Source organism: Lycium ferocissimum, chromosome 7, assembly GCF_029784015.1.
Source record: "Lycium ferocissimum isolate CSIRO_LF1 chromosome 7, AGI_CSIRO_Lferr_CH_V1, whole genome shotgun sequence".
Classification (NCBI taxonomy): domain Eukaryota; kingdom Viridiplantae; phylum Streptophyta; class Magnoliopsida; order Solanales; family Solanaceae; genus Lycium; species Lycium ferocissimum.
The window spans coordinates 15,244,413-15,269,580 of NC_081348.1; the positions used below are offsets into that span (position 1 = coordinate 15,244,413).

General features: G+C 33.6%; 3 protein-coding genes and 2 pseudogenes across 8 annotated transcripts; 2 read left to right on the forward strand and 3 right to left on the reverse strand.

Annotated features, from left to right (window-relative positions):
• The first annotated feature begins 653 nt into the window (after positions 1–653).
• LOC132063503 (DNA-directed RNA polymerases II, IV and V subunit 8B-like) lies at positions 654–5,925 on the forward strand. Its single transcript, XM_059456059.1, has 5 exons — positions 654–794; positions 2,877–2,981; positions 4,552–4,715; positions 5,362–5,450; positions 5,544–5,925. The coding sequence occupies exons 2-5, from the start codon at positions 2,909–2,911 to the stop codon at positions 5,659–5,661; spliced, it is 444 nt and encodes a 147-aa protein (XP_059312042.1). The 5' UTR covers positions 654–794; positions 2,877–2,908; the 3' UTR covers positions 5,662–5,925.
• A 669-nt stretch (positions 5,926–6,594) lies between these two features.
• On the reverse strand, positions 6,595–9,259 carry LOC132063498 (BTB/POZ domain-containing protein At5g17580). Its single transcript, XM_059456056.1, has 4 exons — positions 8,918–9,259; positions 8,656–8,773; positions 8,433–8,502; positions 6,595–8,071 (listed from the first exon to the last, which is right to left on the reverse strand). Exons 3-4 carry the CDS (start codon positions 8,493–8,495, stop codon positions 6,737–6,739), a joined length of 1,398 nt encoding a protein of 465 aa, XP_059312039.1. The 5' UTR covers positions 8,496–8,502; positions 8,656–8,773; positions 8,918–9,259; the 3' UTR covers positions 6,595–6,736.
• A 581-nt stretch (positions 9,260–9,840) lies between these two features.
• LOC132063506 (uncharacterized) lies at positions 9,841–12,843 on the forward strand. 6 transcript variants are annotated; one of them, XR_009416387.1, is made up of 4 exons: positions 10,066–10,256; positions 11,020–11,330; positions 11,448–11,532; positions 11,730–12,139. XR_009416387.1 is itself a non-coding variant. In XM_059456065.1 (3 exons), exon 2 carries the CDS (start codon positions 11,032–11,034, stop codon positions 11,311–11,313), a length of 282 nt encoding a protein of 93 aa, XP_059312048.1. In that variant the 5' UTR covers positions 9,841–9,995; positions 11,020–11,031; the 3' UTR covers positions 11,314–11,330; positions 12,384–12,843. The 6 variants fall into 6 exon arrangements, 5 of the variants coding, with proteins under 5 accessions (XP_059312048.1, XP_059312046.1, XP_059312045.1 ...); XM_059456065.1 differs by lacking the exons at positions 10,066–10,256; positions 11,448–11,532; positions 11,730–12,139 and adding exons at positions 9,841–9,995; positions 12,384–12,843; XM_059456063.1 differs by lacking the exon at positions 11,448–11,532 and having other exon boundaries at positions 10,067–10,256.
• A 5,922-nt stretch (positions 12,844–18,765) lies between these two features.
• The window catches only part of LOC132063494 (receptor-like protein Cf-9), a 16,759-nt pseudogene continuing 10,356 nt past the window's right edge, over positions 18,766–25,168 (reverse strand).
• On the reverse strand, positions 19,004–21,006 carry LOC132063499 (receptor-like protein Cf-9 homolog; annotated as a pseudogene).

The following is a 25,168-nucleotide window of genomic DNA, read 5'->3' on the forward strand; positions in this document are numbered from 1 at the left end:
TATTCAAAAGAAAGTACAAGCAATCCCCTTCGTAAATCAATTATACAAAAAAGACACTTAAATCAAGATAGCTTAGTAAAAGTTCCAACATTTAAACAATTAGTTTTCTAATAATACTAGTTTATATATTTGTTAGTATTATAATACTAAGACATATGAATTGTATATATAATTATATACTTAGGTATGGTATTCGGTATTTCGGTATTTTCTTTATGAATACCGAATGCCGTACAGAATACCAAACTTTTTAAAGATGCATACCAAATACCGTAACAAATACCATAATATCGAAACTATGGTATAAAAATTTCGATTTCGGTATGGTAATCGATATTTACCATACCATGCCTACTCCTATGCCCAAAACCAAATAAGGAAAAATAAGAAATTTTCTTTCCGGAAAACATTTTGCTGTCATACCAAACACACCCCAATTAGAGCCAGTTTGGATTGACTTATAAGTTGCTGAAAACAACTTATAAGCTATTTTCAGCTTTTTTGAGTGTTTGACTGGCCAGCTTATAAGCCATTTTGTGCTTAAAATAAGCCCAAAAAAATAGTTAAGCCCGTTTGACTTAACTTATCTAAAATAGCTTATAAGCTAAAAATAATTTATAAGTCAAAAAAATAAGTTGTGGCTGTTTTTTTTAAGCCCATCCAAACAGACTAGTTTCTGAGTGCATAAATAAAGTTAAAAGGAAGGGAGTGAAAACCCTGTAACGCCAAGTCCCTCTTAAACCCTCTCCCTGGTTCGCTGCAAGCTCAAACCTAGTTATCTCCGAATTGAGCAGGTCTTTTTCCTCCACTGCAAGACTAGTTAATTCCCTTGGGACTATATAGTGGTGATTATCTATGTCTGTTAGTTGTCTTTCCTTTTTTGCCATCACTTGTCCAAATTTAGATAATTCTTTTGGTCTGTTAATAATGGGGTTTAGTTAATTTCACGGCACAGATTTTGTTAATTTGTGATGAATTCTCACAATATGGAATGCAAGTGGTGAATATTTAGGTTTCATATAACTGACCCAATTAGTTTGAGATTGAGGTTTACTTGTTATTTTATAAGTGTGTTAGCACGTATTGGAACTTGGGAAGAAATAAAGTTATAATTCGGGGTTACCTAAGAGGTCAATCATTATGAGTTTGTAATACTAGAATGAGTTTTGCTGACCTAAAATGTAATACTTTAATAGATATGCTTGCTATATGTTAAGGCTTCTTTCTATCATAGTTGATGTTTTTCTTGAAACTGAGTGTATTTGTAATGCTTAAGTTGTTACAATTACTAAAGAAGAATTATGGGAATCGCATGTTCCTCAAGCTCGGCTGAGACTTGGGACCAAATAATGTTACTAAATTTTTTATAGAAGAGCTTATAGTTTTTCACTAATTTGTCGATTTTATGAAATACATATCACAATTCCCAGTTTGCTAGTTTGGCTACTCTGCTAGAGAAAGTGTACAAGCTTTCTGTTTCTTTGTCTTTTTTGTTTTGATTGATATACAAGTGTAAACATTCTGAGTCGCTGTAATTTGAATTTGAAAGTTTCTTCATCACTAAATGTTGGGCTTTTGATACTGGATGAACTGGAAGTTTACTGAATTCCCTTTTAGTTCTTAGTAGTCCAGTTAAACAAGAAATGAACAAGTTCTGAGCCAATTGCTGGTATGAACTGGTATGCTATTAGGTCAATTGCTTTTAAAGATTTTACAGGAATAAGTTTTGGAATGATAATGGAGGGATAGCCTAGCGGTAAGAACCCTTTAGCTCCAATCATAAGGTTGGGTGTTGGGTTCACCAGGGGAGCAAGGCGAAAGGACCGCTTGTAGGGGTTTGGATTGGGCTTTTTTTTTTTTTTTTTTTGGGGGGGGGTGGGGGGGGGTGGGGTTAGAAGGGAGATCTGGGGTTCACCATATTAGGAGATTATAAAAGGATGTGGAATAGGTTTTAACATGTGGGCAAGTTGTGTAAAGTTATTCACAAACTATAGTGAAGTGGTGAAACATTGCAAACTTTATTTTGAGAAGAGTGGAAAGTTGCAAACTTGATAAAAGGTTCGGAGAAATTAAAATCTGGAAGGGCTTTCGTTGGCTTAGTGCTTGTTCTTGTACAGCTGATTTAGGTTTAGAGGAATAGTATGGATGTTTTCTTCAGGGCAGGTAGGTTGGATTTTAAGATTGTTTTCTTCTTTGAGTACTGATCTTATCCAGGAATATTCTTTCTAAATTTTCTTCTATTCTCTGGTTATCATAGTGTTTACAGGGTTTCTAAATATTGCACATACTTGTGCTGGATAACTCCAATCTCTTTTTTCTTTGCAACTTTCAGGTTCTTTCAATTTCTTCCTTTTCTTGTTTCTTTATTCTGTGTTTCTTTTTCACCTCGTGTGATGTTCAGTTCTTAATAGGGTATTGCTCACTTAAGAGTCTTAGATTTATGTGAAGTAGAAAAACTTGTTAAAATTGGTCAACGTCTGCTGTTTGTTTCCGGGGAATAGTGTTGAGAGGTTGGATGTTAGTCCCTTTAGACACTCTATACTAAAAGAGATAATATAGTGGATACAATGATTTATACACTGGTTTGGCCTTTGCCTTTGGAAAGACATCCAAATTTAGGCATTTTTTAATCTGGATCAGTTTTAGGATGTTGGGGACTTCTTGTCTTTTTTCTTTTTTTCTCGTAAAATTATTCACTGCAGAAGTCTATTATCTCTCGCCTAATGGATAAAAGATTAGTCAATTTTGTTGGGGACATCCGATAAAATTATTTACTACAGAAGTCAATTTATCTGTCACCTAATCGACAAAGATTAGACATGTATGATTGTCACTGATCATGACCCTCCTTTGGATTCTTTTCCTTCTGTGATTAGGTGACGTTGTCTCGGGAAGCTTACCTCTGAAAATGGATGCGTTCCACTTTGACGAAATTATTAAGATTCGAAAGGTGGATGCTGATGGCAAAAAGTATGACAAAGGTATACCTGTTTTATTTACTCCATATGATATTGATACTACATGCAATGCTTTTAAGAAACGGTATTACCATTGTTGGTCTCCAGGGGCTCCCTCTGTTCTATCTTCCTTTATTCTTCTCCAAGCTCACATTTTTTTCCCTGGAAAAGGAATATGTGGGATGAGAGGAAATAAATAGGAAAAGATTGATGCTTTGATATCTCTTGTACAGTCAATATTTCAAAAGCATGTTAGAGAATCTTCGGCTATGGAATTATCACTTCTTTTTTTTTCTTTCTTTTGTGTGGATAAAATAAGGACCTAATATATTTATTTTACACTTCTGTGGCTATACTGTAAAGAAATACTCATCTAGATGTTTGCAGGACCTATACTTTTGGTGTAAGGATAGCATGATAGTTAGCTTGTGTCAATACTTGGATTTTCAAGATATGCTGCAGATTAAGATGTAGCAGCTATCTTGTAGCCTTCTTTGCTTGTATTTTATAGTATCTCCTTGGTACTCTTTTGATAAAATTTTCTTGATAAAAAAACTCTTTTAATAAAATTTACTTTACCTATTAAAAATATACTCATCTAGATGCCATGTAGTTCCATTCATAATTCATAGACACTCTTAAAGAACATTCATTACCAATAGATGGAATGGTGACTTAGATCTATAGGTATCATGAAACAATCTCATATTCTTTCCCTCGAGGAAGTGTTATATGTTAAGGGATATGCAGTAAGGAAGAGTAGAATGAGAATGCCAAGTATATATTTTGATTAAGGAGAGCCCAGTTACTAAAACCTGTCAGGCTAACCTTCTATTTGATGATTAAGCAATATTTTATTGGCAAAAAATGGTTTCGTATACAAGATTTAAGAGGTAGAAAGTATGCAGTCTTTTAGGAATTATTGACTGCATAGATGCTAGATTTTATATTTCTGTTGCAGTAAATATCTTCCCAACTTGGATGTGCTAAAAGAAAATCTTACCAACTGTGCTTAAGCTCTAGCTAACAAAACTCTATCTCGTTACAGTTAGTAATTGGTGACTGCATAAATTCTAGAGTTTCTAAGTCGGTTGCAGGAAAAATCTTCCTGAAATCTTCTTCACTTGGACTTGTTAGAAAAAGAAAAAAGAAAAAAGAAAAAAGAAAAATCTTACCAACTGAGCTTAAGCTCTAGCTGACACCACTAATCAAATTACAATCATTTCTTTTGCCTGTGTCTTTGTTCAAACTAGAAAATAATTATAATGTTAGAATGTCGTTCAGTTTTCCATCTCAAAAAAGGAATGTCACTCAGTTTCATGTAAAGATGTTTATCAAAATCAACATTGGCTGTATAATTATTTTTATTTGGATTTGCTGTGGTTTCTATACCCTACACCAAGTTCTCTTAGATGAGAACTACCTGTGTATTTTGCTGGGCACAGTATGTTTGTTCTGATTTTGTTTTGGGAGTGACAATAGATGTGCGGGGAGGCAAAATTATTATCATTATCAACTTTACTGATGTTCTGCTGTTGCATTTCCATTTTTCTATCATTGATTTTTGGACTAAAGTCTCTGTCAATTTCTTTAGTTTCTCGCATAGAAGCAGAAAGTAATGATGGTGAGACATCGATCCTGCTAGATATCAACTCAGAACTATACCCTATGCAGCGAAAAGAGTTGTATAGGATGGTTATATCAACGACGCTGAGTATGGATGGGTCAGCTGTTACTAGCTATCCCTATCCTCCTGAGGTATTTGCTCCTTTTACTTATTTCAATATTAGTGCATCTTCCTCTTTAATTGTCTTGCAAGGTCCATTTGATGATTAAAAGAAATATTGTAATCTTCTCTCCTGATATGTTAGATTTATCTTTTATAAGATTTTAGTAGGCTGAAGGGGAGCCTTGGCGTAACTAGTAAAGTTGCTGGCCATGTGACCAGGAGGTCACTGGTTCGAGCCGTGGAAACAACCTCTTTCAAAAATGCATGGTAAGATTGCGTACAATAGACCCTTGTGGTCCAGCCTTCCCGGGCCCCACGCATAGCGGGAACTTAGTGCACCGGGCTGCCCTTTTTTAAGATTTTAGTAGGCTGCTTGGTAAGTCCATAAATCTTGTTTGGAGAGGAACTTGTTGATTTTGGTCCAGTTGTTGGTTATCCGTTATCCAGACCGCCCCTTATGGCCTGTCAATTCTTGGGTAGGTTTCCCTTTTCTTTTCCATTTATTTGATAATCTCCAAATTGAAGTAAAGGTATTTATGGAAACAAAGCAACCACTTGGTTTTCATTTACTACTCCAAGGCTTTTTGGCAACATTGATGTGTAGGTTGGGAGGTGTGGCCGCCAAATTTAGATTGTCCTATACTATGGCTATGAATTAACCTTCTTCAATTGCAGGGAAAATCTCTTGCTGACAAATTTGAATACATCGTGCATGGGCTAGTATATAAGGTCTCAATGGATACATCAGGACCTGACAAAAAAGTGTATGTACTTGCTCGTCCCATTTCTTCAATGTATTAGTTTAATTTCTAGAAAAAAAAATTTGGTTTGTTCATTTTCCTTTCCCCTCTTGGCAGAGTGGTTTATGTCTCCTTCGGAGGACTTCAGCTGATGCTTAAAAGTGATCCCGTCAAGGCTCAGAAGTTTAAGCTTGATCAGAAGCTCTTTCTTCTTTTGAGGAAGATGGTGAAGTGACTCCATTCGTTGTTGCTCTTGAATCCTGCGATGGGAGCAGAGACTTTGTTTGCAAGATTTTCCCTACAAAATGAAACCTATGCTGTTGAACTGCATCTTTGTTGGTGAAATTATGTATAGTTCTGAACTTAATTAAGATGTATCGACTCTGTTCTTGGCAAAAATGTTTGTTTTGGAACTGTTTGCTAGAAAACAGGTCTTTGTGAACGCACTTATGGTATCCATTTTGGCTTTGTTGCAATGAACAAGTTGGTTGTATTATCAGTATGCATCACGTCTGAAGATAACTGTTTGTTGTACCGTCATTTTGGCTTTGTTGCAATGAACAGGTTGCTTGCACTTGTCCTATAAAATATGGTTGTAGGCCTTCCACGTGACAGTTTATTCTTGCACCACACCAAAGAATACGCAAGTGTGTGCCCAGCTAGACACTTAAAACTGAAAATTGGTTGATTTATTTGCTTTGCTTATGGGAGGAAAATTCATCTTTACGTTCTAAAATGCGTGTTAATGCTAAAATTCGTGTTTCTTCATGGAAATATGAATAAGCATAGACCTACCAACCTCTTCTGTTATTTTGAGTGAAGTTGGTTGGACTGAGGGCATTTAGAGCATCAAACTACTCTTAATTTCCAAAGAGAATTACATTATTATTCATTTAGTTACCAGTTTCAAAAAAAAAAAAAAAAAAAAAAATCCAAAGAGAATGCAAATTTAAACTTAATTATTCAGTTTGTCCCTATCACTTGGCATAAAATGTAAAGCACAAACTTCTATCTTGGATAAAAGAGAAGAAGATATCTTCTATCTTGGATGAACTTTTTCTTCTTCATATGGCAATTTGTTTCATGCATGCTAGTCTTACAACCAAGCTTCCTCTTCATTTCTTTCCACATGCTTGTTTTCCCCTTTTGAATCTTATGCTGGTAACTACCTCTCTGAATTTCCCTTCTCATCAACTCACATTCTTTCTCCAGATCCATCACCTTGCTTCCCATCTTTTCCATCTCTGCTTTCATCATTTCCTCTTCACTGCTGCTTGTCCCCCTTGCATCTTCCTGGTCTTCTTCCAGCTTCAACAATCGGTTATCAGAACCCTTTGAATCCTCTTGGCCACAGTATCCTTCAACTTCAACTGCACAGGAAATAAAATCTGTACCATTACTCGAACTGGTAGCTTTTCGTTCTGTGAAGCATGCTCACAGGCTTCAGGCGACATTTTGCTGCATTCCAACACCCTGCAAACTTCCTCCCTTTCCCAGTCAGTTAGATATCTGTGCTTGTCTAAGTATATATCAATTGCTCTATACATTCCATCAGAATTTCTATTAGTTCCTCCTGATGCTGCTTGTGATAACTCTGCTAGTTCTAAGAACGTGTTCAACTTCAAATCTATGTCACTAGAAACCTCAGCCAAGAAGTCATCAACAAGTTCTGCTACCACAATTAGGCCAGATGTATCCGTGCTTGAGTAATTGCTGTAGAAATTCTTCAATATCCTTTTCACACTTTCAGTATCATACTGCTCTTCTTTTGCATATCCTTGTGCAGGTATTAAGAGGTCCTTGACAGTTGCCTGGTCTAGTTGCTTTCCTATTCTAATTTCCAATCCACTTTTGCAGTCAGTATTAGCTTCCAAGATTATCGCGGATTGCAGCATTTGAGAGAGCAAAGAACAAGGGATCAGCCCCCTTTCTTGAGGCAACACTCTCTCCACTGCCTCAATGATCTCTCTCTGAGAATTCATCTCATAAGTTGATGGATCATCTTCTCCTTTAGTGCCCGGAAAAACCCATTTATTGAGATATTGAAACAGAGATGATACCACATATTCCAGTGGGACTTTCCGATGAACCATTGCACGAATAATAGGCTCGTAGAGAGCAATGGAAAGTAGTGTCAAGTCCTCTGATTTCCAGTCAAGAACAAAGAGCCTCCTCCTCACATTTGGCTTATAGGTTTTTTCATCGTTCTCACTGTCATCATCCGTTGTTGTTACATTCCTAATGGGTTCTCCAAGAAGACCTGGATCATGCAGTACTTTGGTGATAATGGACTCTGCACAGGCATCAACCAGGGAAAGATCCGCGGCTTGTTGAAGAATGGTTTCTGCAGATTTGAGGGCTTTAATACACTTGTTCCAGCTAGGAAGGATATTATTTTGAAAATAGAAACAAGCCTTCTTCACGAGGTTGTTGGTGCTGTGAATCTCGGACATTCCAAGATAGTGAGCAAGGCAAAGGACTTTAATAACATTTTCAGGTGATAGGTTTATGTCAAAGCCATAGCAGAACCTTGCTACAAGCTCAAAAGTTTGAGAATCAGTGGGAATATCTCCTAGCAAATGAGAAAGGTCATCTTCAGGATTCTCTTTCAGCAAAAAGTTTGCAGATCTTGCAGCCAAAAGTTCCTGTAAGTTCAACACAAACCAACAGCTTAGGAAAGTTGAAAATTAATTAAGGGAATGAAAGACATATTAAAAGTCTATCAAGATGTCTGTTAACTTTTTTTTTTTTTTTGTAAGAATTTGTATCCGAAATTCATTGGCCCAACTAATCCTGATCACACAGGGGGTAGGTCCCCTAAGAGGGTAAACCGCTCCTTTCCAAAGCTCGAACTCCAAACCTCTGGTTAAGAGTGAAAGGCTTCCACCATCCAGCTATATCCTTTGCTGGTAAATTTTTGTTCAAGATGTGTCTTACATGACACAGGAAAATCATGCACGCTTACAATAGAAGATTTTAGTGTTGGAGGATGATAGCAATTCTTACCCTATTCAAGGAGAATGGTACTCCACAAATGTGGAGCTGGACATCTGATGATGAACCATGCATTGGTTTCCTGAAAAGAAAGGGAAATAACAAAACAAAAAACAAGATTAAGAGATTTAATAAGTGAAATAAGTAAAAGTAAAAGAAAACTACTAAAAAAAAATTTAATGAGTGAGAACAAGACTGAGAATGATTATTTAACTCAGTTTATGTGAGCTTATACCTGGATGGAGATCCTATGCTTTTCTTGTGGCCATTTTATCATATCTTTGTTGTTTCCAAGTCATCAAGAGATCAAATTTTAGGGCCTTCCAGCCTAATATTTGGGAATCAGGATCAACCTGCAAAATACATAGCAATAAGCCCTCCTTCATATAGGTAGGAACTCCTTTATATCTTTACAACAATGTTAAGGGGTCGTTTAGTTCACGTTCTAGCTATGCAAAGATTACGAACTAGGATTACTATACTGTGAATAATCATACATGGATTATTATATGCTCTTCTGGTGCATCCAGCCATATGTCTATCTGCTGTCCTTATCTATACATGGAAGTTAGATATACTTGTTTGCTTGGGAGATATGCCATTTTTCTTTAAACGATCTAGAGGAGAATTTAGTACAAAAGTTTTGAGTTCTTTTCACTGTAAAATTTCCCAGAAAATGGATGTCAAAAAGATGTGATGGCGAAGTATTATTTCACTTCCTCTTAGTTCAAGCTGTTCCTCAGCGATTTTTCATTTTCCATTGCTTGAGGCCTCCAAAAAACTATTCTTCTTATACAGGACGCTTACCTAGCCAATAATTAAATCCGGCTCTACCCAAACTTTTCTGGTTCACTCCTACTAAATTGTTTAATTTAAGTATAAACACTGGATACAAATAAATACTAATTAGGAAAAGGGAGAATTTTCTTTTACTCTAATATTTCTATTAATAAGTCAATTTTCTTTTATGGTGAAAGATAACTTTTGGTTTAGGAAAATTTGATTATTGCTTGATTTCTCAGTAGAACTTTCCATTTTAAAAAAAGGAAAAATTAAAAATCCAACCAAATTTATCATGGAAATATCTTTTAATAAGTTATACTTGTAAGTAATACTCCATTTGTTTCACTTTACGCAGTACTATCATTATCAAGTAATAATACTGAAAGAAATTTTTCAAAACTAAATTTTTTTAGACCTAAATATTTCTCATTATTTTGTATTTGCCACACTAAAAGCGACCTTGATCAGTCACTTGTTTCGATTTGTCTAGAACAATCAAATATTATGCGTTTAACTTAAAAGACAAAAGTATAACAACATGAAGTGTCCAATATGTCAAATCTAAAAGTTAGGGTCTGTAAAAGAAATGGTGTCAAGTTTAATGGGCCATTGATGTATTTGGCCTAAATCTGGGAGAGAATTAGACTTTTAGATCAAAATACTGGTAAAAAGTGTACTTTTCAAAACTTTGGCTGCACACAAAAATAAATAAACACTTGCCCATTAACTTTACAACAATTACAGTAGAGCTCTAAACTTCAACCAAATTGCCAGTAACTATTGAAGCAAGAGGTAAGCTGTGATTGGATTTTTTATTTTTTTTAAAATTTTTTTTTTTTATATAGACAAATTACTAGTGGTGGGTATCCAATTTTTGAAGGTATATATGGAAAAGTTTCTAGTTTTAACATTAGCATTGACTAGTGCCTGCAAACTGTTTGATGATATTCCTAAACCAATTTGTGTCCTTCAATCATTAGATACTTCATTATTTGATTGAATAAAATGGACAAATATAAATTGTGGGTATACTGCATTTTGTTTCATTCTTTGGTAATAATTGAATTACTCTTAATTGTTTGCTCAATTTTTGTTTTTGACCAAAATAAACTGTGATTATGCTGCATTTTGTTTCATTCATAGGAAGTATTTGAATTACTATAAATTTCAATATTGGTGAAACCAAAAGTTTTATAATTTGTGGCTAGATTTTCAAATCGGTTAGTAGGTTTGGCCAAACTTTTCTTAGATTTTAGTTTATGAATTATGGTATGCAATATGAAAAGAGGTGAGCTGTTTATAGTGTTTAAGTTATCCTTTAATGTACTAACTAATTCTTTTTTAGTACAATTGGTCATGATTATAACAAGAAAGCCTCAATTTTGTTCATTTGGTATTTGTTTTTCCTCAGCAATGTAATTCATTTAGGTCTGTAATATTTTAGTTTCCCTTATTTATCTGATTCATCTGCTCATCAACTGTTTTCTTGTTTCCTTTTATATGCCTTTACTAGACTTAGGGAAATAATTAGATTAGACAGGTAACCGTGTTTTACATGGAACTCGAGAGATGTCTAACATCTTCCCCTCGGGTTAAATGAACTTCCTGACCTTAGAATCTCAAATTAGTAGACTTTAGGAGTCATTCTAAGGGATTCACTTTTTCTTTTTATTTTTTATTTTTTATTTATTACTTACTTAAAAAAGAGTAAAATGAATTAGGTGACCCAACACATGGCGGCTCCAAAATAATTAGAACCCTTAGAGTTACAAAATTGTCGCACATTTTTAACCTTTTCTTTATTCTTAAACTCAAGGTGTGCGACAAAATGACACGAGGGTTGATATGGGCTACAGCAGAAGACTTGGCAAAGAATAGAGGAAGAGTTTTGTCTTTGTATAGGCAAATCTTGAGGAGCCTTAACTCACCTTCTTTGCCATTGAGCTTTGCAGCTAGACTTCAAAAGAAAGCTGAGGTCCGTGCCATGTTCATGTTGGGTTCCGAGGAGCAATCTCTTCATAACATTCAAGATCTTATTGATGCTGGCGAATACTCTCTTTCCCTTTTAAGAAAAGGCGAAATCCCAAAGCACATTCAAGTTTATCAATAAGTTCGGACAATTTTCTTGTGAGTGCAAAGTTTGTTGAAGGATCTTTCGCATGTTCTTACTTCCCTTTATGCATATAAAGCGTACTGTTTCATTCAGCTGAACTTGAAGTGTGTTAGTTTTTCTTTCTTGCGCAGTGGTGCTTTTTCCCATCAAATGATGAAATAAATAAAATATCATTCTGATGAAGAGAACGAGATAGATAACTCATAGATGTCTAAGGTAAATACTTAAGGACAGGACAAGAATTTCTATTTAACTGGTAGCTACTAAACACAAGACAATCCCATTCTATAAAATTTTCCAGATAGAGCTCATTAGTGGTTCAGAAGCCGAAGGTAGAGAGAGGAAACAAGGAGTGAACGAACTTCAAAGTTATTCTCAATTTTAATCACCTAATGCCTTCATTTGCTTGATAGAATGGATATGCTGTCAGCTGCTTTGGACGTGAACTTTTGTGAACTGTGAAGATGGATCAACTGCACTAAAATTTTGTTTTGCGCTCTCTTGATCAACTAGTCTATTTTGTTTACACTTGGAGGTTGCTATAAGCATGTTGCCGTCATTTTGTTCAGGCAAAGCTGTTATAGTGGGAGGCTTGGAGCTGCTTCTCTTTGAAACTAGGGGTGGTCCTGTGGCAATCACATAAACTGTCCATTTCGAAAGTTCCTACATTTTGGTCACGGTGTTTGCATCAGTTAAACTTTGAAGTATATGATGAACAAAATTTAGCATATTTGAAGAACATTGATAAGATGATCAACTACTTGTAGAGAACTAGCTACACTTGAAATTTCAATTACAGACAAGATCCCAAGCTTATATTGAAGATTTTATGCATGTAATCTCATACTTTGTAGTTTCTGGCAACTTTCCCGTAATTATCTTCCTATTTCTTCGCAAGTAATAACACTTTCCTGAATTATGAACTGAGAGTCCCATGTGAGAATATTCTTGTGTACAACTCTAATAAAAGGACAGTAACAATTGTTTCGGGGGCACATGTACATGATTTATTTTCCTACTAGTTTGCAACTTGTCCTTGACTTTCAAATACTGACATGTTTCAACAGGTGTGAAGCAGCTCAAATTGATATCTAGTACTAGCAAATTAAAGTCTTTATTGAAGATTTCTCTTGTGCAAGACGAGTCACGGAGTATGTCCAAAGAGGCTTCAGCATCCTGTAAATTATTAGTAGAGGTATATGGTTGACCATTGATGGAGGTAGACGATATATGACATTATTCTGCTGCAGAGTATTCACTCGAGGATTGCAGTGTGCGTCTGAATTATTTATCAATTTTGGTCCCCTCAATACAAGCTGAATTAGAGAGAGAATGACATTCCTTGTTTCTACAGATGTTTAGATATGATAAAATAAGAGAAAGCTCATATAATCATGCATCAATTTGGGGGTTGCAGACCTGAGAATTACTAGTACTTGTATTGTTCTCCTGTAACTTTATCGTTCTCTGTTCTGTGCTGTCAAACAGATGTGTTTTATGTGCATTCAAAGGTTAGTACTTGGTTTTTGACCTTTGCTTTGGTTGATACTTTGCTCAACTGTTTTCTGATGTAAAAATGGATTATTTCGTATAAATAGACGCAATGGTTTTGAAAAATCTGGAAAATGCCTGCTTTTAAGCTTATAGCCTTTAGAAAAAATGTTTAAAAACACCCAAAAGAGAAAGGGATATCTAATGCTAAGGCACGTGAGACAGTATCTGAGTTTTTTCACACGATAATTATAGGTTCGATTTCATTTTCTTTACCAGTGTAATTGAAAAAATTACACGATCGATTTACTTTCCAAGGAGGCCAACTTTTCGAGGGTGTTTTGTACTAGTACTTTATCCAATATCAAATTAACCTTACAACTTTGTCTCTTTTTACTTTGAGAGACTGAAAAGTCCAATATTAACTCTTTACTCCATTCGTGTGAACTTTTCTGAGACATTGTTTTCATCCTTTCTAATAAGTAACAATGGGATCGATCTGATGGATCATCCATCAGTAAAAAAGAAAACAAATCCTTCAATTTCAATTAATGTGACAGTGTAATATTAGCTTGGACACAGAGTTTAATTATGATGTTATTTTTATTTATATACTAATAAATTGGCACGCGCTTCGCGCGGTTATTAAAATCTTATTAAATTTATGAAATTAATCCCTACGTTTAGCTTAAATGATTTGTTCCAATAAAGAAAATGACATATTACAATAATGATATCCATAAAAAATTGAACTAATATGCTATGAGCCTTAGATTAACTGAAAGGAAAGAAATACACAGAGAAGGAGCAACAAAGAGAAATAAGCACACAAAAAAATTATCTACAATTTTGTTTGATAAAACACTTAATAATCCAATTGAGATGAACATATAACAATGAAAATAAAATCTATCTTTAAATAAGCTTTAATACTACAACAACCTCGATATATATCTTTCCTTCACTATTCTCTTCTCCTTAAAATCTTCCATTGATCTTCCTATCTGTACCATCCTTCAACAAAATGTGTATTCAACCATTTTTCTCTTTCGCTTTCATCTTCTCAAACTCCTTGCCCATAAGCATAAGAAAATAAAATTCAGAAAAAGAAACTTAAGCAGCAATTTTCGAATCAATTGAATGAAAAAAAAGACTATTAAGAAATACATATATGTTTGGAGATTCCCATGTTTCTTTTTTGAACTATAATTCAAGATCGTTAAACATAAGCTTGCTTCAAATGTCTTTAAGGGTGGCACATCACTTTTCTATTGCCCATAATTATATATTTTTTATTCACGAAAAATTAAGAAAGTTAGATAAATTAGAAGCAATTAATGAAGTAACATAGAATAACAAAAATAGATGGAGTTAAAGAGATTTTTGAATCGGTACATTAACTCTTTAATTGAAGAGTTGCAATGAGTTAGGTGTTTTTTCAGGGAATTTTGTGAAGGTGTGTACCTTCTTTAACAATGCTTATTATGGGGAAGTTAATGCTGCTTATAGGGAATTATAAGGTGGTTTTTTTTAAAGTACATAATTCAAATAGAGGGAATTTAAAGCAAAAACATCGAGGTAAAAGATAAATAAGAATTCTTTTTTTAGATTTAAAAATAATTCTTTAAAAAATAGGGGGAAAAAACAAATTATTAGAATACTTACTTTCCTCTCCAAACCAATTAAATTCCCAGTTTTTCTTCTCGAATCTCTTTTGCAAAACTGTCATTCTTATGGAAAATGCTCGATTATCTTCTCGTATCATTCCTATAAATAATTATAAAAAATTGAAGAGAAAAAACAATAATTGAGTGAGACGCAAAATCATACCCAAAAGTAGAAGCCAGAGTACTGTTAAAAATCAAAACGTAAACTGATAATTAGGATAAATAAAGAGGAATATATTCTATATTAATAGCTCAGTAATCTATACAATATTAAAAGTGTGAAAGGCCTTAGAAATGTTGATTGAACTTTTTGTCCTTCATTAAAAGCCTCCGCAATAGACAAAATAGTAATTTCACTATTTTTATCTAATTTATTACACTAAATAATTAAATAATATATTTTTGGCAAAAGAATTCAATAAGTCACATTAGGATTCCATTACCGTAAAATATTAATAATAGAAGTATTTAAGTTACCATAAACTTTAGGACTAAATTGAACCTCACGTGGAAATTAAGTTACCATAAACTTTAGGACTTTGTATTTTTTTTCTCCAAAATTATCAACTAAAAAGGTAAATTTTTTTAAAAATAATTGCACCTCACGTGGAAATTACCATAAACTTTAGGACTTCTATTTCCATAAAAAATTTGTTGCCAACTTTGTTTAGAAGACATGACTTCTAACGTGAACAAGGGTCATAAATATTTTATTATCTTTTTATATTAAATTTTAAAAGTAAAGTTGTTGCTGCACACTATATTTTCATATTTTGGTGTCAAATAAAATTTCACCACACTATATTTTTATAAAATTCGGGGATAAGATCCGGTTTTTTCCGGAAGGAATGAAAAATAATGTGCTACACCCATGAAAGAAAATGAAGCAAAAAATGATGGTAGTAGTAAGGGATTGGTAGCTCAGTACTTAGGTAGGGTCGAGAAAACAGAAATAGTAAATACTAAACACCCAACATTGATTTCGGCGAACATGATATGTACAGCTATAAAAGAATTTTAACAATGGGAAAAAAACCTTCTTAAAACCATGTTCGATAACCTTTTCTTTTGAGATATTTTTTATCTAATTTATTACACTAAATAATTAAATAATATATTTTTGGCAAAAGTACAATAAGTCACATTAGGATTCCATTACCGTAAGATTTTAATAATAGAAGTATTTAAGTTACCATAAACTTTAGGACTAAATTGAACCTCACATGGAAATTAAGTTACCATAAGCTTTAGGACTTTGTATTTTTTTTCCTCCAAAATTATCAACTAAAAAGGTAAGTTTTTTTTTTTTTTTTTTTTTTTTTTAAAAAAAAAAATAATTGCACCTCAGGAGGAAATTACCATAAACTTTAGAACTTCTATTTCCATAAAAATTTGTTGCCAACTTTGTTTAGAAGACATGACTTCTAAAGTGAACAGGGGTCATAAATATATATTTTTTTTTTTTTAAAGAAAAGTGCATATATTTTCATATTTTGGAGATAAAATTCTACTACACTATATTTTTATATTTTGGTGTCAAATAAAATTTTACTAGAATTAGAAAAGTGCATATGTACAGCTATAAAAGAATTTTAGCAATGGGAAAAAAAAAACCTTCTTAAAACCATGCTCGATAATCTTTTCTTTTGAGATTGTGCTCGTTTTCAATTATACAATATTTCATAATTTACATACGTTATACATGTACATGATTGATAGATGTATGATTAATGGTCTAATTATTTTCTTATTAGATTGGTTGATTGACACCGCAAATTTTATTACTTCGTCCTGCTAATTTCTTCTACTTGCTTCCTAACTCGAAGGCAAAAAGAGGTTAGAGTTTTACTTTTTGTATGACTAATGGTGCGATTATTTTCTTTATTTTATCATAGATTGGTTGAAGGACACCACAAATTCTATTGCTTCGTCCTGCTGATTTCTTCTACTTGCTTCCTAGCTCGAAGGCAAAAAGAGGTTAGAGTTTTCTGTTTTGTATGATTAGTGGTCTGATTATTTTCTTATTTTATCATAGATTGGTTGATTGACACCACAAATTCAATTGTTTCGTCCTGCTGATTTCATCTACTTGCTTCCTAGCTCGAAGGCAAAAAGAGGTTAGAAAACTATTAAAAGTACAAAGCCCTTAGAAAAATGTCGTTCGCTACGTTAGACAAAATTATAGTTTAACTATTTTTCTTATATTTAGTGATTTAAAATCAGCTAAAATTTTGATTTTATAGTTTCGATTTCAACAAAAACTTTCATTGCACATCATAGGGCCTCAACTGGAGTTCAAGAATAAGTTGCATTAAGCCAAAGAAGAGAACTTTTGCGTCCACGTCAAGTGATTTCTTGCTACTTCCAAGAAGTTTTTATTGCATATTTTCTTTAAATTTTTGATTTATTTATTTCAAAGTTTGGCTTTGCAAGAGGGTCTATGTTGAAACGATGAGGTCAGAAAATTCACTATGTTGGCAGAAATTTCTCCATTACATAATAGGCTATTGTTTAGGTTTTGTTCATAAAAAGTACTATATTTATTTTAAGAATTAGAATGTATTTCTCATTATTTCTTTTTCAATTGTTTTGTGCCTGAGGCGAAGGGATTGGATCCCCTCCATTACTATTTAGTCATTAATCTTTAATAGAGTGTTTGATATGTGCCATGTGGACAACAGATAATCGATAGTTTGAAATTATTTTATTATTCAACATAACTTTTTTTTAGCAAAAATGATTTTCTAAATTTCATGCTATTGAAGTTACCGTTTTTCATTAAAAAAAAATTGAGTTTGCGTAGTTATACTTTAAAGTTGTTTATAATTGTAGTAAACATGTATTCTATTCCACTTCTCCTACATTCTTTTTATTGGAAAAATTTCATTAATTCATTTATCTTTTAATAACGTCTGCTTTTGTCTCGGACAAGTAATAGGTACATTCATACTAATTCACCGTGATTTTTTTCTTATGCTATTTATCGTGCAAAATAGCCATGCTTCATAATTCAAATGAGAAAATGATTTATATAGGATATTTAATATTAGGGTTGGGTTTCCACATATTTTTCAAATAAGGAAAGATTTCATGCATAAAATTTGTTGATTTAAACCTCTGAAATATTAGGGGAAATCTAAAATGATAATTTTATCAAATTTGAAGTCTATATTTTTAAAAGGTTTTACAACAAATTTATTCTAAATTGAAGGGATTAAGAATTTTATGCAAATAATATATTTTCAATTAGGAAGGAAGAATTTAATTTTTAGCAACTAAAAATAAATAACATGTCACTCAGAGGATTTAAGCTTTAAAGTATCATCAGGAAGGTCGAGATGCATATCTTTGGATGATTTGAAATAACGAAAACAACATTTGTTTATATGTTGATTGAATTGTTTGCACTTCATTAGAAGACATTACAATAGACTTACTATTAGTCCTTTCAAAATTAAAATATTTAATTATCTCATATTATTTAGGACTTCAAAACCAACTAAAATTTGGTCATTAAATCCTATATAATAGACTATTCAAATTAGTCTAGAATTCGTTTACCAATGCATTAAGCACTTAAATATTACTCACTAGGAAACAATAAGGTTTTGTTACACTGCAAAAATAAAAAAGTACAATAAAAAAGGCATTCTAAGCAATTTAGCTACTAGCAATTTAGCGATGGATAAACGGCGAAATTTGGATTTAAGTCAAACTTTTTTTAAAAATAATGTTTGTTAACAATTTAGCGATGGATAAAGCAAATTTGGTTCAAGTCATTTTTTTTCAAATAGTATTTATTGTCAATCGGGAGTTCAGTCATACGTGAGACTAGTGCAAAAAGAAATGGAAGTGTAAAATCATAAAGGCAAAGCAACTGATTGACGTATATTGAGACAAATCATTATATTTAAGAAGAAAAAAAGGAACAGATCGTTATAGAAATAATGAAGTAGTACCAATGATGTTAATTGGAGAAAGGAACTGCGGTACAGGAATAGGTGTGGGTGGATTTAGCGACAATGAAGGGGAGAGAAAGAGGCAAAATTTGACGCTACTACTTAAGAAAGGCAAGTAGGCAACGTATGGAAACATTAAAAAAAAATCTGAAAGAATACGTCCGTTTATTTTTACTAATTAACTAACAGAGTTAAAAATGAAATGAAGGCATAAAATTGAGAATAAATAAAAATAGGTTTCTTGGCTTTTGGGACGTCACACATCAATAGACCTTTGTCTCCTTTTTATTTTTTTTTTATTTTTATATATATACAAGTTGAGGCCATGAACTCTAATAATCTAACACTTTAAATAAATGAAAATAAATTTGGCTGAGTCTCAAAGGAAGAAAACAAATGTCTTTATTCATAGGGTAACAAACACTTCAGAAAAATCACAAACTATGAAGATAAAGGCTTATATTTGCATCACCAGCAATATATTAGACTTGAATCCTGCAATTTTCAAAAATGAAGAATTAAAGTTAATTAAGAGCTTTAAGGATGAAGGAGGTAGAAAACACTCCGATAAATAAAAAATAATCTTCTGAAGGATAGAAATCAAGTTGAATACCTATAGGTTACACACTAATTTCTTTTCTTGTGTCTTTTCGTTCTCGTAATAATTCTGTGCTCCAATTCTTCAACCATCCTCGAAAACCATGCTGGATTTTGGGTTGCCAACATTATGTATATTACAGACAATACAATAATTAGACCACAACCATAACCCATGAGAAATGTTTGCCAACTGATCATTGCTGAATCTCCTTCTCCTTGATCTCGCTCACCTGGAGTTGTCACTTGTGGTACCCTCTCATCACCACCACAATCTGTTGAGAGTGCAAAACCTTGTAATCCATCATTCCCTTGGTATGAACTGTTCTCAAACGTATCAAATTGTTTTTCTTTGGGGATGCATCCAACAAGATGATTGTGAGAGAGATTTAAGACTTCAAGTGATGTGAGGGATGCAAGTTGTTGTGGAATTTCTCCTCCAATTTTGTTAGATGAGAGATCCAGTGATTCAAGTACATAGAGTTGTTGTAGTGATGCTGGTATATGACCTTCCAAGCCATTGTGGGATAAGTTCAACGTACGAAGCCCAATGAGATCTCCAATAATACTTGGAATATAACCTCCAAATCTATTGTTAGAGAGATCGATAACTATGTTTGTTGTCAAAACACGAGGAAGTTCAAAATCCAATCCCTTTGTTGTCACTATCAAAGAACTTGTGTAATAAACAGGAATTACATCTGCTGCATACTCTCGGGTTCCACTGTTCTCATCAATTATTTTCATAGCTTGGAAATTCTCAAAAAGGTTCACCGGTAATTCTCCACTAAATCCATTCGATGAGAGATCTATTATTCGAATTTGAGCAAACAAGTTTTCAGCCCTTGAATCTTTTATAGGGCCATGCAACTTATTTGATCTCAAACTTAAAATCTTCAAATCAGGTAGGGTTCCTAACCAATTTGGAAATGTGTCATTCAACTTATTGTTACCTAAATCAAGGAGTTCCAAATACTTGCAATTGATCAAAGATCGTGGCACTTTCCCCTGTAGCTTATTCCCATCCAATTTAATGATCATGAGTGTGTTTCCAACATTAATTGTCCCACTTAGACTATTGTTGCTTAAATCCAAAACCAAAAGCTCACTCATCTCACCCAAACATTGGGGAATTGTTCCCTCTAAATTATTACTTCCCAAATCTAGCACTTCCATCGTTTTTGATTACGGATAGTTGAATCAATCTGTCCGCTGAGATTATTTTGAGAAAGGAAAAGCAATTCTAGGCTCTGCTGGTTTAGGAGTGACTTTGGAATTGGACCTTGCAGCTGATTTTGTCTTAAAATAACTGTTCTCAATGTTTTGGACTTGAAATCCTGAATTTTGCCAGTGAAACTGTTATTGCTCAAACTAACAATCCTATGCTGGTGAGATTCCATATAGGTTTAGGAATGGGCCCTGAGATATTTGAAGAGCTCATGTACAATGCTTGCAATGAAGTTAAATAGCTAAATGATTTAGGTATCCTACCAGTACAATTCACGCCATCGAGACTTAAATACATGAGAGATGCACTGCTATTTCATTTGGTTGTGGGAAACCCAACTGTGAGATGAGGATTGTGTGATAAATAAAGAGCTTTCAAGTTGGAAAGGTGGAAAACTCTTTCGGGCAATATACCAAATAACTGTGTGTTGACAAGCCATAGAGTTGTTAAATAAGAAGAGATATTTAGAGGAATGGTGGAAGAGATGTTCACATGGAAAAGGTTAAGCTCTCTTAATTGGGTCAAGTTCTTAAGGAGCAGTTCAAAATTGTGAGGTCCAAATTTAAGCCCAGATGGATAATTTCGGATACGAAGAAAGTATAATTTGGAAAGATGAGAGATTTCAGAAGGGATTAGACCAGAAAAACTTGAATCCCCCAAATCAAGATGCGTCAAACTAGAAAACTCACCAATTTTAGGTGAAATGAACGACCCGAAAAAATTATTATCAGACAAATAAAGCCTTTTGAGATTGGAGAGTTGAAAGATGCTACTGTTAGAAAGGAACTTGCCTTGAAGTCCGCTGCAACGAAGATCAAGCTCAGTCACTTGTCCTGTGGTCTCCTCACAATTAACTCCATCCCATTCGCAGCAATCTATGCTCTTGTTCCACGTAACTGTTTTTGGATGAGAAAAACCACAATATTTAGAAGCATTGGAATTTATGGTAAACATGTGCTTGAATTGTAGAAAAGCATGAGCTTGGTCTTTGGGGAACAAATGAGGTAAGGATGAAGAGAAAACAAGTTGACAGAGAAAGGCTATATATAGCAGAAACAATGTAAATATTCCATAACCCATTTCTGTTACTAAAATGATCAATCTGAGTACTTAAGGTGGAAAAGAAATCAAGAAATTTTTGCATTTTTGCACTACTCCTCTATTCAATAATATTGAGTTATATATAGTATAAAGCAAAGAAAAATTTACTACTGTAGCTTTGGAGTAGTCAATACCAGGAAGGTCACCTAGTCATTTTCAGGTTTAAAATTTTGATTGGTTAGGATGAGAGTGTAACTTGGGGTAAAGACCTTGACTTACAGAATAACATACTTTTCCTTTACTCTGCTTTCTCTATACAATCAAGAATCTCAATCAAGTTCAGAGAAGGTTCCTAATATTTTCCATCAGCACACAGTATTATTGCAAGGTTCCATTTAAATCAAAGTAGAAACCGTCTACCATTCAAATACAGTGCTAAACAAAGAAAATTCTGTGGAGAATTGAAACAAACAAAAATAAATAATAGAGAAATAAAAGAGAAGAGAGAACGTACTTTGTTAGACCCATTTTCGCGTGTATGTACGATTTACTATTGTAAGTTGAAAAAACAGTAAATTTGCAAAGTCAAGCCCTCTTTGATCAAGTTAACTTTATCTTTTTCATCTTGATTTTACTCTCAGATCACCTTATTACTTTAATTTTTTGTTGATTAATGGGTTTTTCAGCTTGCTTTTTTGAGCTGGGTTAAGCTTTTTATTTTGCTGCTTATGGTTAAAGTTTCCACCTTTTTTATTTGAGTCTGTTGACTTCGTCAAATATTGTTTCCAGCTTGTTTCTTTTCATTTAATTGCACGGTTTGCCCTTCAAATGGGCTGGACTTTGATTTTTGCCCTTCAAATGGGCTGATTTTTAATTTTGGGAATAGGTGCAAATATACTCCTCAAATAGTAGATATATCCCTCGTTAAAAAAATAGTACATATATACCCTTGCCACTACAGAAATAGTGCAAATATATCCTTTTCGCTGACAATTTTTTCGTTTTAAGAGCTTGTTATATAATTAAAAAATACCACATGGCTTTAAAAAGATAAGTCTACCTATTTTTTAAGTAGAATTATTTTTTATTAGTGGTCGGGTCTGGTTCGTTTAAAAAAATGGATAGAATTATTATTATTTTTTTAAATCCAAACAGGTATTTTTTTTAAACGAACAAGACAACCCACTAGCCAAAAAAATTGTCTCGTAGCTTTAAGAAATAAGTCTAATAAAAAAATAGGTAGACTTATTCTTTTTTAAATCACGTGACAATTTCTTAATTAAAAAATATGCTAAATGATTTTAAACAAATCTAGTAGCGAAATGGGTATATTTACACCATTTGTATAACGGCAGGAGTATATATGCATCATTTTCTTAACGAAGGTATTTATTCTTAAGGGCAGATATTACTCTATCAAAGTCGGATTATTTATTTCCCACTTCTGAATCCTATTTTCTAACAGCCCTTCACCGGACTCTACTAATGCGGGATGCTTTGTGCATGAAGGTACCCTGTAATCTCAAGAATGCATTCATTTCCTAGTTCTTTATTTTTCTTAAAATCCTATAACCACGTATACTTGTGTGTGAGTTTGGGAGCAACAATAACACATGCATCTTGTTTGATGCCTTATTAGACAAAGATAACACCAAAATGGTATTTGTTTTGGCTTTCTTAACAACCCCACTACACACACACTCCACACGCAGAGAGAGTACTTTCCCCTTTCATTACACACACACAAAATAAAATAAAATAAAATAAAAAGAAGAGAGGGAGATGACAATTTCTACTCTGCTTTCTGTTCACAATCTCAAATCAATTTCTACTTTGCTTTCTATTTCTTTTGGCTTTCTTAACAACCCCACTACACACGCAGAGAGAGTACTTTCCCCTTCCATTACACAGACACACACACAAAAAAAAAAAAAAAAAGAGAGAGAGAGAGAGAGAGAGAGATGACAATTTCTACTTTGCTTTCTCTTCACAATCTAGAATCACTTTTTTTCAACTTCTTTCCTCAGGATATACACGTAAGCATGTCACCTGGTGTTTGTTAGCAAATTCAAGTTTTAACAAAAGAATGTGAGTTTGTTCCAATGAAAATATCAAGCTCAATTCAAATGTTTATTAAAATAGTAAAAGTCATGATATTATGTAAAAAAATCAGAAATTAGGATAAACGAATAGAGAATAGATTTGTGTTATTATTAATTTAACTAATATTAAAACTTGCGCGATACGCGGTCGATATTAAAGAAAATTAATCATATAAATTGTTACCGTATGCTTCTCTATCCAATATATTCCAACACAAAGAGTTTATAAATTGAGTCTAACTAAAAATTTATGATTCAAAGAATTTTTTAAGAACAAAGTGGTTTTAAGATTTTGCAATATATCAAATTCTTTGTAACTACAATAAGATAGACCCTTTAGTATAAATAAAACAGTAACTCAACTTATATTCTCTGGATGTAAACAATACCGATATATATATATATATATAAACAAACTCAAAACAAATTTAGAACCATTTCAATTGTAATGAAGGCAGAAGTACACCACAACTGGGTGTTCATCCTTGTCAGTAGAAAGAGGTTAATAAAAGAAACCCATAGAATCTTTCCACCAACATTCTTCCTTCCAGCCTCCTCGTGGTCCATGATTCCGGCAGAGGTCGTTAATGTATCCAAACTGCCTAGAAGGCAGTAACCTTGTTATCCATCCTTCAATCTCCCCAACACCCAACATCAAAGCTACGACTAATGACATCTCATTTGTTCACCTTTTTTTTTTTTTTTAAAGCAAATCCACTAGGCGAGGTACCTAGGGTTAGTTTTTTATTTAAAAGCGAAACGTAAAGGAAAAGTACAAGCAAGGAGGCTAGGCCTTACCTTACTAATCCTATTTGTTCAGCCTATCATTTTCTTCAACAACAATTATTCCGGAAGAATAAACTTATGGTGACAAAAAAGTCTCCTAATTAGAAATGGTAACAAGTTTGACCAGCCAAGGTCAAACTTGTCTTAAAATGTGATTAACTTAAGTTGGGACTAAATTATAATTTTTAAAACTTATAATCTTTTACAAAATATAAAATGACCCCAACTTAATCCCAAAAAATCCACTAGTCCCCCCTTCTCCTCCCCTACTACTCCCCCCCCCCCCCCCTACTCCCCCCCCCTAACCCTAATTTTTTTTTTTTAAAAAAAAGTTTTAAATTTTTTATTTGCTTTATCACCACCCCCCGCTCCCACCCCTCTTCCGCCACCCTCCCACCCCCCCCCCCTCGCGCCCCAACACCAATTTTTATTTCTAAAAAAAAGTTTAAAATTTTTTTTTATTTATTTTTCACCGGCCCTCGCTCCCACCCCCTTCTCCGCCCCCCTCTCGCCCCCCACCCCTAACACCAATTTTTTTTTTTAAAAAAAAGTTTTAAATTTTTTTATTTGCTTTTTCACCCGGCCCTCTCGCTCCCACGCCTCCTCCCCCCCCCCCCCTCACCCTACCCCCTCCCCGTCCAACCCCAATTTTTTTTTTCAAAAAAAAAAGTTTTAAATTTTTTATTTGCTTTTTCACTCCCCCCTCTACCTCCTCCCACCCCTCCCCCAAAATGATTTTTTTTTTTAAAAAAAGTTTTGATTTTCTTTATTTGTTTTTTCACGCCCCCTCCTCCTCCTCCTCCCAACCCTCCCCCGTCCCCCACCCCCAATTTTGTTTAACAACCCCGCTCGACCTCCTCCCACCCCTCACCCCCCCCCCACCCCCAAAAAAAAATTCTTAAAAAAAAGTTTGCAAGGTTTTTTTTTTTTTTTTTTTTTTTTTTTGCACCCACCACCCTCCCAAAAAAAAATTGTTTTAAA

Coding starts and splice junctions, on each gene's coding strand:
- LOC132063506 (XM_059456063.1), top strand. CDS start 10,209: ATGGACAAATATAAATTGTGGGTATACTGCATTTTGTTTCATTCTTTG. Junction 10,257..11,019: donor GCATTTTGTTTCATTCTTTG/GTAATAATTGAA, acceptor CTTAAACTCAAG/GTGTGCGACAAAATGACACG.
- LOC132063498 (XM_059456056.1), bottom strand. CDS start 8,495: ATGCATGGTTCATCATCAGATGTCCAGCTCCACATTTGTGGAGTACCA. Junction 8,072..8,432: donor TACCATTCTCCTTGAATAGG/GTAAGAATTGCT, acceptor TTGAACTTACAG/GAACTTTTGGCTGCAAGATC.
- LOC132063503 (XM_059456059.1), top strand. CDS start 2,909: ATGGATGCGTTCCACTTTGACGAAATTATTAAGATTCGAAAGGTGGAT. Junction 4,716..5,361: donor GCTATCCCTATCCTCCTGAG/GTATTTGCTCCT, acceptor CTTCAATTGCAG/GGAAAATCTCTTGCTGACAA. Junction 5,451..5,543: donor TCAGGACCTGACAAAAAAGT/GTATGTACTTGC, acceptor CCCTCTTGGCAG/AGTGGTTTATGTCTCCTTCG.